At 44.1% G+C, this 18,170-nt stretch overlaps 2 protein-coding genes across 4 annotated transcripts; both read left to right on the plus strand.

The window, feature by feature from the left end:
• The first annotated feature begins 324 nt into the window (after positions 1 to 324).
• FGF19 (fibroblast growth factor 19) lies at positions 325 to 4,387 on the plus strand. Its single transcript, XM_027662207.1, has 3 exons — positions 325 to 547; positions 625 to 728; positions 3,795 to 4,387. The coding sequence occupies exons 1-3, from the start codon at positions 325 to 327 to the stop codon at positions 4,125 to 4,127; spliced, it is 660 nt and encodes a 219-aa protein (XP_027518008.1). The 3' UTR covers positions 4,128 to 4,387.
• A 5,431-nt stretch (positions 4,388 to 9,818) lies between these two features.
• On the plus strand, positions 9,819 to 18,170 carry LTO1 (LTO1, ABCE1 maturation factor). 3 transcript variants are annotated; one of them, XM_027662047.1, is made up of 5 exons: positions 9,819 to 9,930; positions 11,380 to 11,485; positions 13,387 to 13,457; positions 13,940 to 14,057; positions 16,673 to 18,170. In XM_027662047.1, exons 1-5 carry the CDS (start codon positions 9,890 to 9,892, stop codon positions 16,682 to 16,684), a joined length of 348 nt encoding a protein of 115 aa, XP_027517848.1. In that variant the 5' UTR covers positions 9,819 to 9,889; the 3' UTR covers positions 16,685 to 18,170. The 3 variants fall into 3 exon arrangements, with proteins under 3 accessions (XP_027517848.1, XP_027517846.1, XP_027517847.1); XM_027662045.1 differs by lacking the exon at positions 16,673 to 18,170 and adding an exon at positions 14,410 to 14,622; XM_027662046.1 differs by lacking the exon at positions 16,673 to 18,170 and adding an exon at positions 14,288 to 14,380.

Below are 18,170 nucleotides of genomic sequence, written 5' to 3' on the forward strand. Positions count from 1 at the left end.
CCCGATCAATATTTTCGGGGGGAGTGACCGATCCGCTATGAAATGGGCTCTATATTGGACGCGGCCGGATCGATCGGGCTGATAACGGGAGAGCTATAAAAGGCCCAGAGGGGGCGGCTTCGCCCACGCTACAGCCCCGAGGCGCGGCCAGCGCAGCAGCGCCGGGACTCCTCTCCATCCCCGCCGCTCCGTGCCCAGCATCCCCGGCTCTCCGTGCCCACCATCCCCGTCTCTCCGAGCCCACCATCACCGTCTCTCCGAGCCCATCGTCACCGTCTCGCCGTTCCCATCACCATCGCTCCCCGTTCCCCGCTCGCCCCCGGGATGGGCTCTCCCCCCGCCGCCCTGGCGCTGCTGGGTCTCGCCGCCGCCTGTGCCGCGGTGCCGCTGCCGCTGCCCGACGCCGGCCCGCACGTCAACTACGGCTGGGGGGAACCCATCCGGCTGCGGCACCTCTACACCGCCAGCAAGCACGGGCTCTTCAGCTGCTTCCTCCGCATCGGCGGCGACGGCAGGGTGGATGCGGCCGGGAGCCAGAGCCCGCAGAGTGAGTACCGGGAATGGGGATGGGACGGGACGGGACGGGGTTCCGCGGGGTTAACACCGCTGTGCCTCTCTCGCCAGGTCTGCTGGAGATCCGCGCCGTGGCCGTGCGCACCGTGGCCATCAAGGGCGTGCGGAGCTCCCGGTACCTCTGCATGGACGAGACGGGGCGGCTGCACGGGCAGGTGAGCGCCTTTCTCACGAGTCTCCTCTCCCCGGGGGGATTTCCACCCTGAAACAGCCGGCGAGGCCGAAGGCATCGCGTGCTTTTTGCGGTTAATAATGAGTCGACAAAGCTTTCAGGTGTCCATCACCCCCCCCCCCCCCCCCCCCCCCCCTCCCGCCTCTCCCCTTATCCGCCTTTTCTCGGTAGGACCGCTGATTCTTCTCACTGTGGGGTTATTAGAAGGCAGCAAGGAAACATCATGTAGAAAGTAAAGTTTTGAATGTCCCCCCGCCAAAATATACCGAAAACACAGCCCAGGGGAAAAACTGTGTTTAGGTTCAAAAAGCTTCATCAGTGGGAGGCTGAAATTCCGCTGCAGAAATAGAGGAAGTCGTGCCATGGAATAGGAATAATTTCTCGCTGTTCAGGTCAGGTATTCCGAAAACAACCCCAGGATTACTCCTTTGGCAGCTGGCTGCCAGGCATACAAGCCCCGGGAGCACGGACTTGCCATATCTTAGGTAGCTCCAAAGCGAAAAAGAATTTCGAGAGGGGAAAGGGATGCTTTGCCTCCGCCTCGTTTCTGCCCTGCTGTAACACCGCACCTGTGGGGCTCCAAGAGGTTGAGGGGTTAAGTGACCCACTGACACCATAGGTCATGCTTTGTCATTAAGTATATCAACCAGTCATGGATATGAACTCGTTTTTAAAGCCAGATGGGTACGTTGCCAACTCTAGAATTTGAAGGTTAAGGTTCACATTCGGTCTGTACAGAAGCTGGAGTTTCAGAGATCAATGGCTTTTCCTCGTGCCTCGGTAAAGATACAGCTTGATTCTGCTTTGATTACTCCAGCAAAATTTCTGCTGATTTCCATCAGGCAAGGACTTGGTCCATTCTCCAAACCCTCAGTATCTTTAATAAGAGCAATACTGACGTTTCTGGATGTGGATATAACATAGAATTGAGCCTTTCTTCCTTAATTTCCTTGCTTTTCTGAGGCTCAAATCAATCGATGCCGTGATAAGGTGCACGGGTTCAGATGATATGGTAGGTCAATTATTAGCTTAATGTTTTAATGTATATCCAAAACAAAATAATCCATGAAAACAAAGCAGAGCCTGGGTCCTGCTCCCATTGCAGCTGCAGTTGGACTTTAGCAAACACAGAATTTTTAAAATAGCTTTCCTATAACACCCTTTGGAAGGCATATATTATACCTTGACTGAAAGTGCTTTTTGTGGTGTAAGAGTATTAAATGCAGGTCGTTTTTTGTTTCTTGTTTTTTTGTTTTATTTTTTTTCCTGAAAATACAGCAGCACACAGCCATGCTGTCACATCTATATGTTGTGGACACCTGCTGTCACCTCTGTGCTCACAGCCCAGCCAGGCAGCTCTGCAGGCAATTCTTTTCCTTATCAGCTCAGGAGTGTAAGAACGAAAGGGCAAACTCGGTGTCTGGGGACTGAACCTGCACTCCTGAAACATGCCCTTTTTGAACACTGGAAAACTGATGACTAGGGTTGATTTTTTGAACGTGCTTCGTGCTGCAGTCAGTCAGTTTAGGGGAAATGGTGTACCTGCTGAATATACTGACATTCTATAAAAGCCTGCTGTAAAAAAAAAAAAAAAAAGATCTGGAATTACTTAAAGTGTGTTTGGTACTTGTTTAAGAAGTACACTAGAGACAACGGCAATGAAATGAGGAGGGAATTACATAGTTGAGACACGGGGGCTCAATCAATATCTGTTGTCTGTAATGTGCACTTCTTGAGCAAGAAGCTCTTTTATTTCATCATCCTTGTCAGTGAGGCTGAGCACTCACAGAAATAAAGGCAGCTAATAATTCAGCCATAAATCTGAGTTGTATACACACATTTTTCTAAGATATAATGTGTGTAGAAGGATAAACATTGCATAATTGTGTTTGGAGAAAACATATTTTTCAAAATTACCCAATTTGTTTGAAAAGCGCTTTTAAAAGACAACCAAATGCACGTGCTTACCTTTACTCCACATTACTGAGGGTGTCTGAGAAAGGTCTGAAAGTATCAAACATGCTCTCTATTCAGACAGACAGAACATTCGTGTAAGGACACTTCTATCACTGCAGACAGACATAATCAGCAATTCTCTTTTATTGACCACAAGTTCAATCACCTGCAGTGGCTGACCCTGGAATAGCACCAGAGCTGTAAGAAATGCAGTGCTTGTGTAAGGATCTGGAGAGGTCTGACCTGCTGATACAAAATCCTAATACACGTTTATTATATCTTATTTATATATATGTATCACAGATATATAATATCTGCACAGGCTATTGCAAGTGTAATTCTACAAATTCATGCCTAAGAAAATACGTTCTTCTGTACAAAATCTTAACTTGTGCTGCTGTTAATCTGACAGTTCTCGCTGTAATGCGAAAATAACACTTTGTAAATGGGTCTTTTGTAATTACAGTAAATTCTGAGTGAAAAAAAAAAAAGGCCAATCACCTTCTCGCATTGTTTTACTGATTGGCCATGCTGCCTTTCTACAGACTTGATCCTGAAGCCCTTACACAGGCAAATCTCTAACAGAGCTGGAGTTCTCATGGATTAGGTCTCATGATTGCAGTTAAGTATCATCAGCGATTAAGGACAGTTAATCTAGAGATTAGTTAATCTGAGATTCCTTTTCCCAGCGCTCAGGACAGGCTAAGTGTGGTATCTGTGGAGAAGCACACACCCAGGATTCATGGCTTATTTAATGTGATGGACGTGCAATAACTTCAGGAGTTCCGGATTAGGTCTTTTAATTGCTCTTGTCACTCAAACTGCATTGTATGTGCAAGGTGGGGATCTCTAGCAGAATAGAATAGAACAGAATAGAATAGAATGGAGTATTTGAGTTGAAAGGACCATGCAGATATCAGCTCACCAGCATGGATCCCGTGGGGCCTGCAAGGTGCACCAAATTGGGACACTTGGGAGAAGCCAGAGGGACACTCCCTCTGAGAGCAGATGTTGCACCACAAATTTACATTGTGGTTGAGTGCAATGAGTCTGGTGGGCGTATTTGTAATCCTCTTTACTCCTTGCTGTTCAGCTCAGGTATTCCACTGAGGACTGTTCCTTTGAGGAGGAGATCCGCCCAGACGGCTACAACGTGTACAGGTCCAAAAAATACGGAATATCGGTGTCCTTGAGTAGCGCCAAGCAAAGACAACAGTTCAAGGGAAAAGATTTTCTCCCACTGTCTCATTTCTTACCAATGATCAACACCGTGCCCATGGAGTCCACAGACTTTGGGGAATACGGTGATTACAGCCAGGCCTTTGAGCCAGAGGTGTATTCCTCGCCTCTAGAAACGGACAGCATGGACCCCTTCGGCATCAGCTCCAAACTGTCCCCAGTGAAGAGCCCCAGCTTTCAGAAATGACTCTGATCACACACAGGTTTTTAGAGAAATGTTGCAGAGTACTTTTTTTAGCGTTTCATGTAGTAATGTTTGGAACTTTTTTGTATGGGGCCAGCCTTTTCCTTGCAGTGTGTTGTACCTGTGAGAGATGAGTGCCAAGAGGCTGTTCTGTAGCCTAAAGAATTGCCTGTCCATAGTTTTGTCTGGAAAAGAATGGTTAAATGGGAAAAGCTTAGCAGCTTCACCAGAATTCCTCCATTACCACAGCGATGATAATGGGAAAAACTTTCTATTGAAAGCATACTCCCAGAATGCTGTCAGCAACCTTTCAAGAAACACCATTAATTCCAGTTCATATAATTGCATCTGCTAGGTTTTCCTTAATTGAGTTTTGTTCCAAATGTTTGTCTTTAAGGTCTCTGAGGAGGAAAAAGTTTTCTGCATTTGCTCCCATGAGCAGAAATAACAGGGGAACGTATGTGGAAATGAAGTTGCTGTAGAAAAATTACAGTTATTTTATCATCGCCGTGGAAAACTTTCTATTGAAAGCATACTCCCGAAAAAAACCCCAAATCTGCTTGTATATTGTGCTTTTTCTTCCCTTAGGAAACAAGGGAAGAAAGGGGAAAAATTTCTTCCTTCCCTTATTGCTAAAGGGTAGTTCGGAAAACTCAATCTTTGATTTCTTTTGTAGGCTAATTTAAGTTCTCTGTGTCATCAGCATCATCCAGCAGAGAGTTCTCATTAAAATTAGTGAGAATTCAATGTGTGGTTGGATGGAAGAGTGCACAGAACTAACATTTGTGTTTATCAGGTAGGGAATGAGCAGTTCAAATTAGTGTTTAAATTAAGATTCTGTTGTATATAAGCATGTATGTCGTTAGCAAACGGAGAAGAACACTGGAGAAGAATAATGTATAGGTCAAATCAACTGCAAAATAGGGTTTTGTGCTTAACCTTTAACTATCACCAATTCTTTCAAGTCACTTCCAGGCTTGATTGAGCATCCCTGGGAATCTGTGGAGAGACAGTTTAGTGACTTAAATGCTGCAGAGCTGAGTCTGCCATGCCACTGCAGGAATGGGTTCTGAATATCTCATGGCCAAGAAACAGATGTCTGATGTCTTCAGTTCTGTTCTCCCTTTGAGGTGAAGGAATGACCAGGGTGAAACGAAAGAAAAAGCCCCAAAAAGTTAGGAGATGTTTCCAAAGTTTCCTTCTTTCCAAAGGTTCATTTATTAGAGATTTCTGTAGAAAAAAAAAAAAGAGCTCTACTGGAAATACTGGTGTTCTTCTGACCTAGCACTTCATTGCCAATGCAATATTTATAATTAATTTATTGAATTCATACGTCTGTTTATTTTGTTACTGTTATTTATGCTCAAGATTCTATTTATATACTCCTGAAAGTGAGTTTTTTAGCTGTAACAAATCTCGTGAAGTTTGGTAATCATGAAATTTTAGCAGACGGTAGCTTTTAAAATTTCTGTGCGTTATCAGTAGCTGTATTGTGTACATTTGCAATAAAAAAAAAAAAAGAAAATCATCTTCAACACTGAAATCTTGCTGACTCTTTTGTCATCCCCTCGGTCCAGAGACTTCAAAGAGCTTCAGCAAACTGTGGCGTCTGTTCTTTGCAGCAGCCACGTGAAGTTGGAATCCCTTGGGAAGTTGCTTGAGGCACAAGAGACAAGGGCTTTTCCCAAAGTTAGGCAGCACTGCCAAGGCCACCACTAAACCACGTCCCCGAGTGCCACATCCACGGGTCTTTTAAATTCCTCCAGGGGCGGAGACTCAACCACTTCCACGAGCAGCCTGTTTCAGTGCTTGTCAAAAAAATCCCATGGATGGAAGGCTGCTCCCTTTTGAAACTGGGAACAGCACTCACCAGTGCAAACGGGGAGAAAACTGGTTATTTTTGCCTGAAAAAGGTGTTGGTTTCTGGCAGGAAAAGAGACTGAATGCTTCTATTTGGAGATGCTGTGAGTCACAGGAACTGCAGGTTTCTTGGCTGGCAAACATCTCTCGTGGTGTTTCCCATTCCCCTTTTTGCTGAGCCACTGCCACACATCCGGATGGTTCCCACTCCTCATATATCAGGAGACCTACCCCTGATTTTCAGTTGTTTTGTTCCAAAAGTTTTCAGATTTGAGGCATTCTGTTTTTCTGTGTTTCACTTCCAGTTTTGATTGAACATTAGATATCTTTCAAGACTTTTTTTTTTGCAAAAAAAAAAAAAAAAGAAAAAAGAAAAAACCCAGAAAACAAAATAAAGTATATATGAATTTATAAAGTTTGGTCAACAAAAAATTCCACTTTTATTATTCTGCTAAAAAAAAAATTGCACAGATTTGATGGGAAATAAAGGAATTCAGAGGGTGCACTGTATAATTTCACCAGTGAGAGATTCTTAAGCAGATATAACGTGAATATTGCTCAAGGGTGCAAAGAAAAACAACCTTAAATTTGCAAACAGAGAGCATCTTGAGCCCTCTGGTGACTATTTGCTGACACCTTTGGCTTAACATCTTCCACCAGCAGCACAGTGTTTCTCACTACAACAGCATGGTTGGTTCAATATTTATTCAGACAGAGGGAAGAATGCCAAGGGCTGAATTACCCACACCACTTCCTGGAGCACTTCGGCTTTCCTTGGAGTTTTCCCATCCAAGCTCTGACCAAACCTGGCTGCTTTGCTTATAAAATCTGACAAGATCACAGCTTGAGGTGGGAGGATTGCTGGAAAATGCTTTCCCTACCATCTGACACCTGAATGGGTCAGGAACTCAATGTGCAAAACCTCCAGACAAACCACTGCCTTTGGATCTGTGGGAATGTAAACAGCACCACCACCGTTCCAGTGTAGGTCCTGGTCGATCATAGTTTCTCAAAGACAGTAGGACAACTGCGGTGCTTTCATTTGCAACAGTACATTTTACAGCCCCGAAGGGGTTTTTTTTAAAGGTCAGGTGTCAAATGTCTCCTTGTGAAGTCTCAGCTGGAAGCTATGATGTGCAAATACGAGTTGTTAGAGCAGTGGGAAGGCTGTAGGGAAGGAGATACTGGGCATCTTCATTTCCACTTGGAGGAAGTGTAAAAAAAACTATAAATCCTTTATTCAAGAGTCACAACGTCCACTTTACCTCTGCTCAAAGCGCTGAAATCCTGTTGGTGGGAAATTTGGGGCCACTCTTTCTACTCTGCCAGTGTACAGTTTGGAATACAACATGATAAATTAAATAAGTGTTCTCTCTTTCCTCTAAGATATACATAAACCAACCCTCCTCGGGCAGCAGTAAAAGCAGAAACACATTTCCCTTGGAAGTGAATGGAAGTGCAAAAAGGGCATCATTAGGATTCTGATTTCGGGGTGAATTTGTGGCAGTTTAGGGACACAGCAAGTTTATCAGGAGCTGTGTTGGATGAGGCTGATCACTTAAGGCATGTAAGGATGCCCCCAACTGAAGCTGGTGTCTTGCAGTCTTCTTGCCAGGACATTGTTATATTTTCAGTGTTTTTCATCAGTCCCACAATCTACTGAGATATTTTTCATTAATTTCCAAAGCAACATTTAAATTGTAGCAGTTAGCTAAGAGGAAATCCTCAAGAACACCTTATATTTCCACTGCCATCAGTGGCCAGTATGTGAATGTCTGGTTGTAGAGCAGGTTGGTGTTCACACCTGGCAAACCTTCAGTGATTTCATGTGAGATCCAGTCACATCTACACTTTAATGCCAAAACCAAGCTGGACAGCTGCTCTTTATAAATCAGCATTGCCTGCTGTGATGAAGAACTTCTAATGAACTGTGATTTCTGCACCTGCTTAGCTAAACCTTTAGTAGCATGACTTTATTTTCACTCTAATGGAGCTTTAGGGAAGTTTTATATCGACCTCTGGATTTTGAAGTTGACTTTTCAAGTCCTCTGCCCTCCTGTGTCTGATTTGGAAGAGAACAGACTCTGGCAGACTAGTAGAATACTGTGGTGTGTCCAGAGACACATTTTCATTAAGTATTTAGAAAACAACAACATAAATCAGCATTAAAATATTTACTTATAAATAGCTATAAGTGTTTCCTTCGACCAGTGTTGATCTGTAATAATAAATAAGAGTTGTAACAGAGCAGCCTAAAATGGCACATGGCACATGGCAGTTTGGGTTGGGTATTTACAAAAAAAAATATTTACATTTTAGAATCATAGGTTGGATTGGAAGGGAACTGAATGATCATCTCATTCCAGCCCCCCTTCCATGGGCAGGGACATCTTCCACTAGACCAGGTTGCTCCGAGCCCTGTCTAACCTGAACACTTCCAGGGATGGGGCAGCCACAGCTCCTCTGGGCAATAGCTTAATGGCAGCAGAAGGCTCTCAAATGAAGTTTCTCAGCCAGGTTTGGGTCATCTGTGGTCACTAAAGCTGGGCAGTGTTACTGCAAAGTGATGTCAAAGCTTGCACGTGAAGTTGAGGGCTGTGACACTTTTTCACTTGGCAACCTGTGCCAGCACCTCCTCGCCCTCACAGAGAGGAATTTCAGGCATCAAAACCAGACAAAAATCAGAGATGTCAATATGCTGTGAGAGAGATGTGCATGTTCCATCATTCTGTGGTCAGTGATGGGACTGGAGGGAATGGCTTGAAGTTGTGTCAGGGGAGGTTTAGGTCAGATATCAGGGAAAGGTTCTTCTCCCCAGAGGGTGGTCGGACACTGGAACAGGCTCCCCAGGGCAGTGGGCACAGCACCGAGCCTGACAGAGCTAAGGAAGCATTTGGACAACACTCTCGGGAACGGAGCAGAACTACAAATGCCTGCACACCTCAAAACAGTCTGTGTGGTGCTGTGCTTTCTACTGAAGAGACCCCAAGGTAATAAATCCAGGGCATAGTTTGGATTTGCTCATTGATCTGTGTAAACGAAAGCCTGTCCAGTGGAAGCTCTGTTCCCCCTCTGTGTAACCACATAGCTCTAAGCTGAAGAGTGGTCGGGGTGGTCAGCTGTGAGTTCACTTCTGAAGTGTGTCCTTACACAGTACACTCGCCTTAGTCATCATATTTTTGTCTACATATATGTTGTGATCATTACCCATGTGCTTTGGTTTGCAAATTCCTATTACTTCCACTTTCTCCCCCCTACCATCACGTTTGACAGCTGGACTGCTCTGCTGTGCTGGGCCAATATCCTGGGATGTGCAGTTTCCATGTCCACAGTGATTAAAGGCTACTCTTCCCTGCCAGTGCCAAAGACTGGCATGTGACACTGAGTAATGAGAGAATACTAGTTATTAAACAGCTAAATGAAAATTGGGCGTATAAACTGAGCGATTGGCACGAATAATATATAAGGTAATATTTGACTGTAGCTTTTGGGGACGGTCCCGCGCGGGGCCAAGGAGTCGGGACTCGACGATCCTTGTGGGTCCCCTTCCAGCTCAGCGATTGTAATAAATTCTTCCCACTCCGGGGTGGGGGGGGAAGGGGTGGGGGGGTGTGTAAAGACCAAAAATCGGCTCGTTTCGCTGTCACCGCTCCTTTATTCCCCCCGTTCCCGGGCGGACACCGCAGCTCTCCCTGAGGGCACGGCCCGGCACCGGCGGCGCGCGGGCGCCCCCTGGCGGGCACGGCCCGGCACAGGCCCGGGGGAGAGGGGGCGTGGCCAGCACGGCGAGGGGCGGGGAGGGGCGGGGCCATCGCTCTCAGGCCACGCCCCCCCCGCGGCGGGGCGATCCCGGCCTTTCCCGACCCTGCCGCGCGCCGTCGTTCCCGGCGTGCCCCGCGCCCGCCATGGCCGACATGTTCGACGGGATCGTGATGGCCGAGCAGCGGTGAGGGGCGCGGAGACGGGCTTCTCGTGGCTCCCCTCCGCCACTCTGTCCCGGGGGTCGCGCTTCGGCAGGCGGCGGCGGCGGCGGCGGGAGGCGGGAGGGGAAGGCGAGGGGCGAAGGGAGCCCCGGGGAGTGGGAGGGAGAAGGGAGAAGGGAGAGGGGGAATTCTCCTCTTTGCGCTTGGCCGGCGTGAAGCTGAGTCAGGGGAGGGTTAGGCTGGATAAGAGGGAGAGATTGCTTATCCAGAGGGGTTGGCGGGCACTGGGTACCAACTGGATACCAACTGGATGCCAGCAGGCTCCCCAGGGCAATGGCACAGCGCCAAGGCTGGCAGAGCTCGGGGAGCGTTCGGATGATGCTCTCGGGCACAGGGTGGGATTTTTGGGGTGTTCCGTGCAGGGCCGAGGCTTGGGCTCGATGGTCCTTGTGGGTCCCTTCCACCTCCGCACGTTCTGTGATTCCGTGATCTGGGCGCTTCCAGTGGGAACACTCACCCGGGGAGGGGGGGTGTGATCCTGGTGGGAGCACAGAGCTGGAGCCGTGTTCTTGGCGGGTTGGGATGAGCTTGACGGGGAATGTTAGAGGGTGAATGATTGTGGCTTCACCTGGACGGGCTGGAGCGATGGAAATCCAGCATTTGGGTGACAACAAGTGATCCAGTGCCATAGGCTGGGGAAAGAGTGGCCAGAAAGTTGGGAAAGGGCCTAGGGCTGAACAGTGTGGCTGCAGGGCCAGGGCAGTGACCATCCCCCCAACTGGGCACTGCTGAGGCCCCTCCTTGAACCCTGGGGTCAGTTTTGGGCCCCTCGAAACAAGAAACACATTGAGAGGCTGGAGTGTGTCCAGAGAAAGGAATGGAGCTCGGGAAGGTCTGGAGCACGAGTGTGATGAGGGATGGCTGAGGGAGCTGGGGGGGCTCAGCCTGGAGAAAAGGAGGCTCAGGTGGGACCTTCTCACTCTCTGCAGCTCCCTGACAGGAGAGGGGAGCCAGGTGGGAGTCGGGCTCTGCTCCCACGGACAGGACAAGAGGAAACAGCCCCAAGCTGCACCAGCGGAGGTTCAGGTTGGACATTAGGAGGAATTCGTTCATGGAAAGGGTGGTCAGGCATTGGAAGGGGCTGCCCCGGGAAGTGGTGGAATCACTGACCCAGGAGGTGTCCAAGGAATGCCTGGATGTAGCACTCAGGGCTCTGGTCTAGTTGGACAAGGTGGTGACCAGGCAAAGGTTGGACTTGAAGACCTCAGGGGTCTTTTCCAACCGAAATGATTCTGTGATTCTGATCCTGTGATTCTGTCATTTAAATCAATGTTATGTGATGTTTCTGTCTATTGCTGTTTCCCCTCTGGGAGATGATAGGGTCTAGTTTTTGTTCCCATGAGGTCTCTGTGTGCAGTGTGAGCTCGATACGAGACCAGGAGGTTAAAAAAACTACACTTCTGCCTTCCCAGGTTCCACGGTGAGGGGTATCAGGAGGGATATGCCGAAGGCAGCCACATTGGAATTGCTGAGGGAAGGAGGTACGGATCGCTCCACGGCGCCAAGATGGGGTCGGAGGTAAATGGGAAGATGCTTCAGGATCGCAATGTCTTTGTCATTAGAAAATTACTGTAACACAGAAACTGTTGGGCAAGGCCTGAAATCATCAGTCTGAGGTTACACCGCCCCAAGAGGGCCCATAAAACTGGTTTAAAGGTGGTATTTTGATTTGAAGAGTTGAGTGGATGTGTTTATGTTTTCTAAGCTTATTTGCTGTTTGGAACTTCGGTGGGGCTTTTTTTTTTCTGAAAGGGTAAGAAGAAACAAATAAATTCAAACAAGCTTGCTCAGAAAAACATTATGAACTGTACATTTATTTTTGTATCCCAAAATTGTGGCTAAAGGCCCCCCCTGTACCATCTCCTGTGGCTCAACATAGGGAAAAATGTGGAATCTTGAGACACTTTGGATGGAGAATCATGAAGGGGTGATTCTGTGATTCCCGTATCTGTAACCATTCCTAGAAATTCAAGGGGTGGAGGGTGGTGCTGAGGCATTTCAACTTGTCCCATATATCCAGCTCCAGTCTGTCATAGCACAGAGTGCTGTGTAATTGTAGTTCCAGGATTTTTTGGACCTGAGAATTTTTGCAGCTCTGCTGGGGAGCTGTACTGCAGTTTTCATGGACAGGCCCCATTCCAAGCACAGCACCACCAATCTAAATCTGTTGGATCTGTTGAAGACCTCTGGGTAATTTTGGCAGTTTACCCTTTTGGTATTTTCAGGTTTCAGAAAGTTAATAGCCTGCAGAAGGAACAGTGGCAATGGCATTAATCTGTTTTGTAACAAAAAAAGAGTAAACTCAAAGCAGAAAGAATGGCCATCATAAAATTTTGGGTTGCATTTGGGCATGATACAGAGCAGTGCAATGATTGGATATTTTTCCCATTTACACTCCAGTGATGTAATTCTATCGTTGTATGATGAGATGTTAAACAGGAGTCTCCAAAGCTGGATAGTTTCATACAAAATGGTCCCAGACAGACCATAATAAAGAAGTGCTCTAATCTGCTTGTATTGGGAAAGCTCCAGAGGGCAGTAGGATTATACAGTTAAATGAGAGGGTGACTTGGGTAACCTTAGACCTGTCAGTCTGTTTTGTGTCTTGGGTAGAATTTGGATGATTACTGATCTGATGCTGACCTTGGTTGATAGTGAATTCAAGTAAAACATTATAATTAAAGTGTATCTGTCCTTGGACTTAATCTCTCAAAGTCAGCTGACTTCTGGTTTTGGCTGTCTGTGTTGTTTTTGTGTGAATGCTGAGTCACTTTTGAAATGGACTTCAGCTGACTTGTCCAGTTGGTGCATTGAAGGACTTCCCCATATTCCTGTTTCATTTGGTGTCCAGGGTTGTACTGAAGAATTCTGGCAGCAGGGCTCAGTCAGCTCCTCCTGCTTCTTTCTGATTCCTCTTCAGTTGGGCTGATAAAGTTGTTTATGTATTAAATTAAAAAAAAAGTGTGATTCCCTCCTTGACTTGAGGGCTCCCTCAGTCCCTGGTACCTTTTCATAGGGCTGTGCATGGGCTGCTTTAACTCAGAACTGCTGCAAAAACAAGCACCAAAACCTCTTAAATAGCTTGTTCTCTTAACTTCTCCTTGCTACCAGACTTCAATAAATTTGGGGGTTCAAAGCACAATAAATTTGGGGGTTTTGCACACTGCTTTTGTTTTGCAGAGTTGCTTTTTATGCTGCATTTTAAATTTGTCCTCTGATGCTAAACAACTTCTTACAAGAAATTTTCTGACTTTGTTAACTGTCCTTCCCTAATTTAGTGAACTTTCCAGTATGTGTATCCGGAGTTGTTGTTTTCCTGAAGAACAGAACACAACGTTGTGCTTTACTGTTGTTTGACCTTAAAATCTGTTTGTTTTTTGGGACTTTTTTCCCCTCATGACACTCTTTTAAATTCACAGATTGGCTGCTACCTTGGGTTTGCACTGACATGGCACTGTCTGCTCCAGAAATGCACAGATGAAAAGAGCAGGTAAGGTTAAAAAGGTCAAAAATAATTTTTTTTCTGTGACTTTCATTCTTTTCTTTGTATCTTTTTTTTTCTGTCCAGTTTTCAGCCATTTTGATATGTGTTCTGGTAAGCTTTTTTTTACTGCATTTCTTCATTTCTCCCAGTATTTCTAATTTCTCCCGAGCATTTCTAATCAATACTTCTGAGCATTCTTGAATATTTCTCAATTTTGGGCAGGTAAGTTAAAAAGGAAACCTTAACTTTGTCAGTTGTGCTACAGCTTAATTTCTGATTATGGCTTAGATGTGTATTAAACACACACTGTCAGTGAGCAAAATGGGAAAAGCTGAATTAAAGAAGGATGGAGGGCTGGGTTCTATGCTCTGAATTATTAATTCAAAAATCAATATAATTTCATATGGATGGATTGAAAAAAAACTTCTGTAGTAGCGTGGTTGGCTCTTCTGTTTGGATTTGATTTATTTTTGGTTTTTTTTCCCTAGCAAAAAGATAAGGGCTCTGGAGTCATTAATAGGGATGATTCAGAAATTCCCATATGAAGACCCCACTTATGATAAGCTGCAGGAAGATCTGGAAAAAATCAGAGGAAAATTTAAACAGGTTCGTAGGATTAAGTTGTTATTTCAGCACATTGATTAATTTCTAAAAATATTTAGTTTCTAAACCTACTCCAAAACATGATATTTATGTGGAGCAATTATTGTTCCCCTGCTGCAGTCATAGCAAAATATTTGAAATAAAGTGAATTAAGTGAAAATACTTGATAGTTGAAAATTCCTCAACCAGTAGCAAATGAAAAATAAAAGAAGAAAATATTCTTTGAAAGGCAGGTTGAAGGTATTTTTTAACAATGAATTACAAGTGGGACCAGAAGAAGAGAAATTGGGAGTTTTGTTGAACATTCTTCTTGGAAAACAGACACTTTGAAACACTTCTGTGTATTTTTTTTTAGGTTTGTTCAATGCTAAATATTCAACCTGATTTTAGAATTGGTACTGAAAGATCTTCACTAACATTTTGAATACAACAGATGAAGATAAACGTGGATGACCAAAGAAAAAACATTAAAAGAACAGAACTGGAAAAGTGTTTTATCTATTTTTTATTTTTTTAAAAAAAATCAAAATAGTGAAGAGGTGCTAAATATTAAAGGGCAAAGGGAAAACCATTGGACTTGCAGTGTGTCATTTAACATTTATTATCTCCAAGTTTTATTTAGGATCACTGAAACACTGGTGTGTAAACCTGTTAAATAGAAATATTTGCTTTAGTTCCTCAAAAGGAAAACACATGCATTTGCAAAGTTTCCTTATTTAAAGGATGTATTATGTTACTTAAAGATCTGTGTGTGCAGATTATTGAGTTTACACAATGTGTAGATGCTGTAGGTGAAGTAAAATATAATCAGTTCCCAGTTTTTGTGGGTAAAGGATAAAATGACATATGAAGTCAGAAAGCAAAGGAGGAAGAATAAGATCCCTGCCCATAAATTAGCTGCAGCTCACAACATGGAATTTGCACTTGGATTTTCCAATAGCTTTGGTGGGGGAAGGGAGGGATCTCCCAAACCCCCAAAATCTAAACCCCAAAAGCCAGCAATTTAAGTGATAGATGAGAAAAACATGACTACCAGAAGAGCTGTGGTTGTAATTTAATGTATTTATTAGTACCTTTTTTGTTTTCCAGTCTTGAAAATGAACCCTTTAGTCTCCTTCCAATAAATGGATGCTGTGAGCTAAATGTATTTACCTGTGTTAGCTGAAGAGAAATACAGCCAATTATTGTACCTGAAAGATACTTTAAAGACCTTTTTTTTTGTTTGTTTAATTGTTTTAAACATCTCTAATATACTCAGGGAGGGTCAGGGCCATCTAGTGGAGGAGGAGTTGTGTAAGAAATAGATTGTAAGAGTTCACAAATATATATATATATATATATATATATATATATATATGAAGTTGCTGGAGAGTACAGAACACAGGCACTCATGACACAGCTCTCCTGATTATGTGGTGAATTCCTTTGGAATTAACTGGCATTAAGGTAGAATTCATTTGTTGCTTGTTTCCTCAGTTGAGATGTTGGCAGGGCAGTTTAAAGTACAGTTGGCTTTTAATTTTTAAGCAGCCAAGCCACTGGGAACCAGAACAAGCACCAAACTGCAAGCACCTGAAAACAGAAGCAAAATAAAATAGGGGGTACCCTGTAATCTCAATAAGGAAATGGGCACAAACCAAAGAGATTACATTACTAGAGAGGACAAAGCTAATTTGACTTTATAATCACTTCAGAGGAATCCAGATTTCAAAAAGTTGTCCCTGCATCCACAAATGAGTTTATTTTTACAAAATGAAGTGTTTTACCTGTTTACTTCAAATTAGTGAAAGGTGCCACTTATTCATCTGTGATGAACTTTTTTAGACCAAGATCCAGGGGGATTCAAAGCATAATTTGTGGTTTTCAGCAAAAGGTGTTTTGAGTCTGTTTTACTCTGAATGATAGTATACAAAGAGAAGTGAAACTAAATATTAATGGTTTTAAATGCAGCCTTTTTTGAAATCACTGTACTTGGTTTGCAGAAATATGTGTAAAAGCAAGGGGAAGGTTGTGAGAGGTCAAAGTATCTGTGAAGCTTTTGGTTACTGGAAGTGTGTGATGCCTCACTGACATGCAAAGTGCTGCTCCAGAGATGGTTTCAAACAAAATTATTCCTGCTCAACTCAGGAGAAAAATGATCTTTGGCCATCAAATGGCCAGTGACTGTTATTTTGAAAATTGGTTTGGCGGCTGATTTTTCTTGTATTGCTGTAATTTTATTTATAACAAAATCGTATTATTATAATAAATTATTATATAAATGTGTATATACACGTATTTAACAATAAATCTCATGTCAAACAGGTTTACTGGGATATATGAAGTTTAAAGTTGCCTGATAGGTCTTTAATTCAGTTTCATATGTGTGGACATACTGATGGAGCCTTTTATTCCATGAGTCTGTATTTTTTCTGAATATCTTGTTTCATGTCTTGTATGGGCCTGATTTGGTTTATTAAATGAGGTACAGTTAAAGTTGCCTGTTGGATATGTAGATTTGTGCTTTCTTAAACTGTTTTTTGCAACAGAGTTGTGGGGGTTTCTGTGAAGTTGTTCAGGGCTGTCACTGTGAAACATTCCCAACATACTATACAGGTATTTTTATACCTTATTTACAGCTGAGGAGTTAAAGCCCAAGAAGATTGATTTGCCTTCACCAACGTGAGGTGTCTAATGTGAGTTGTTGCAAATAATTCTGCTTCCTGAGGATTTAAATAGTTCAGAATCTGCTTCTTGGCAGCATCCAGAGTGGCTGAGCCCCCCAGCCTTTTTGCATGTTGGTGTTTTTTGCCTGTGTTTCTCAGCTCAGTCACATGGAAAATGAGGAACGTTGCAGTCAGCAAACACCAGTGAAAGGTGTGTGCTCAACCCAACTGAAGTGTTACCATGGGAGGGGGGGTGAAAAATCCATCAAAATTTCAAATCACTGTTGAATTTCATGAGAGGTAAGCTTTCTTTCAAGGCTTTCCCTGCTCGGACATATCCCTAAAATCCATCACAAATGGCTGCAAGTACAAGTGGGTGTATTAGTTGACACCCTGGTTACTCACCCCGAGTGTGGATGGTCAGGCCCGTGGTGGAAGCACGTGTTCCACTGGAATTCCAGACCCTTCAGGGGGATGAGCAAAGCTGCTGTGGGCCCTGCTCGTTCACACATTGCCTGCTTTAAATGCAATTTAAGTGTTGCTTTGAAGGCTGGGTGGAAAGGATATGGGGGATAAAAAAAAAATGCAGCCTTGTACGTTTATAATATTGGTTGTTAATAAAGCAGGACACGGAGATCGTGGGTTTGTGTTGTCCAAGGAGCTGGGCATTCTGCAGGAGTACTCAGTGTATTAAGGGCAGTTAAAATGGAAAATTTCTGCCAAAACCGCTGAAGTTTGTAAGACTTAAAAATATACTGCTGTATTCACTCACCACCCCTAGTTATTGCTCAGTAGTTCGGGAGGAATGTTTGAAACACTGAACTCATAAATGTCTGACTTGCCTGGACTGCGTTCGAGCTTGTTTGGTTCCTTCCTGATCATCTCTCAGCTGAACCTGTGCAATATGGAATTTTATTAATTACTGCTAGGCTGCTGAAGTCAGAAGACTTGTAATTTTCCTTTCTACAAGATGTGATGAGCACAAGAAACAGTGAATTTTGAGGCATCGGCAGAGCAAGGTAAACTCTGACCCCCGTTTGCTAAAGCTTCTGAGCACAATTCTCGTTCTGCCTTCATACTTCCTTTCCATTTCTTGTCAACTGTAATGCGAAGGTGATCAAAATTCCAGCTTTGAATGAACAAATCACCAGAAATGGGTGAAATAAATCAGAAAAAAACCATCTGTGGATGCAACTGTTTGCTTCAAAATCAGCCCTGTGGAGGTAGTTTGGCTCATTTGAATCCTGTTACATTTTGGTGAAACAAGGTTGTGATAATTTACACGTGGATGTGTGAGGAAAGCCTGGAATGCATTGGCTGGTTCTGTGCCTCTTTGGTCTGATTGCTGTTGAGGTCTGAAATCTAAAAGCAACAGTGTGTTTTAGTATGCACATAGAACCTGTTCAATGCCAGCTTGCTTTGTGGATAATCACCACTGAAGGAAGAATAATAAAGACTGGTTTAAACTCTC

Source organism: Corapipo altera, unplaced genomic scaffold (assembly GCF_003945725.1).
Source record: "Corapipo altera isolate COAL_440 unplaced genomic scaffold, ASM394572v1 RXGC01000072.1, whole genome shotgun sequence".
NCBI lineage: Eukaryota > Metazoa > Chordata > Aves > Passeriformes > Pipridae > Corapipo > Corapipo altera.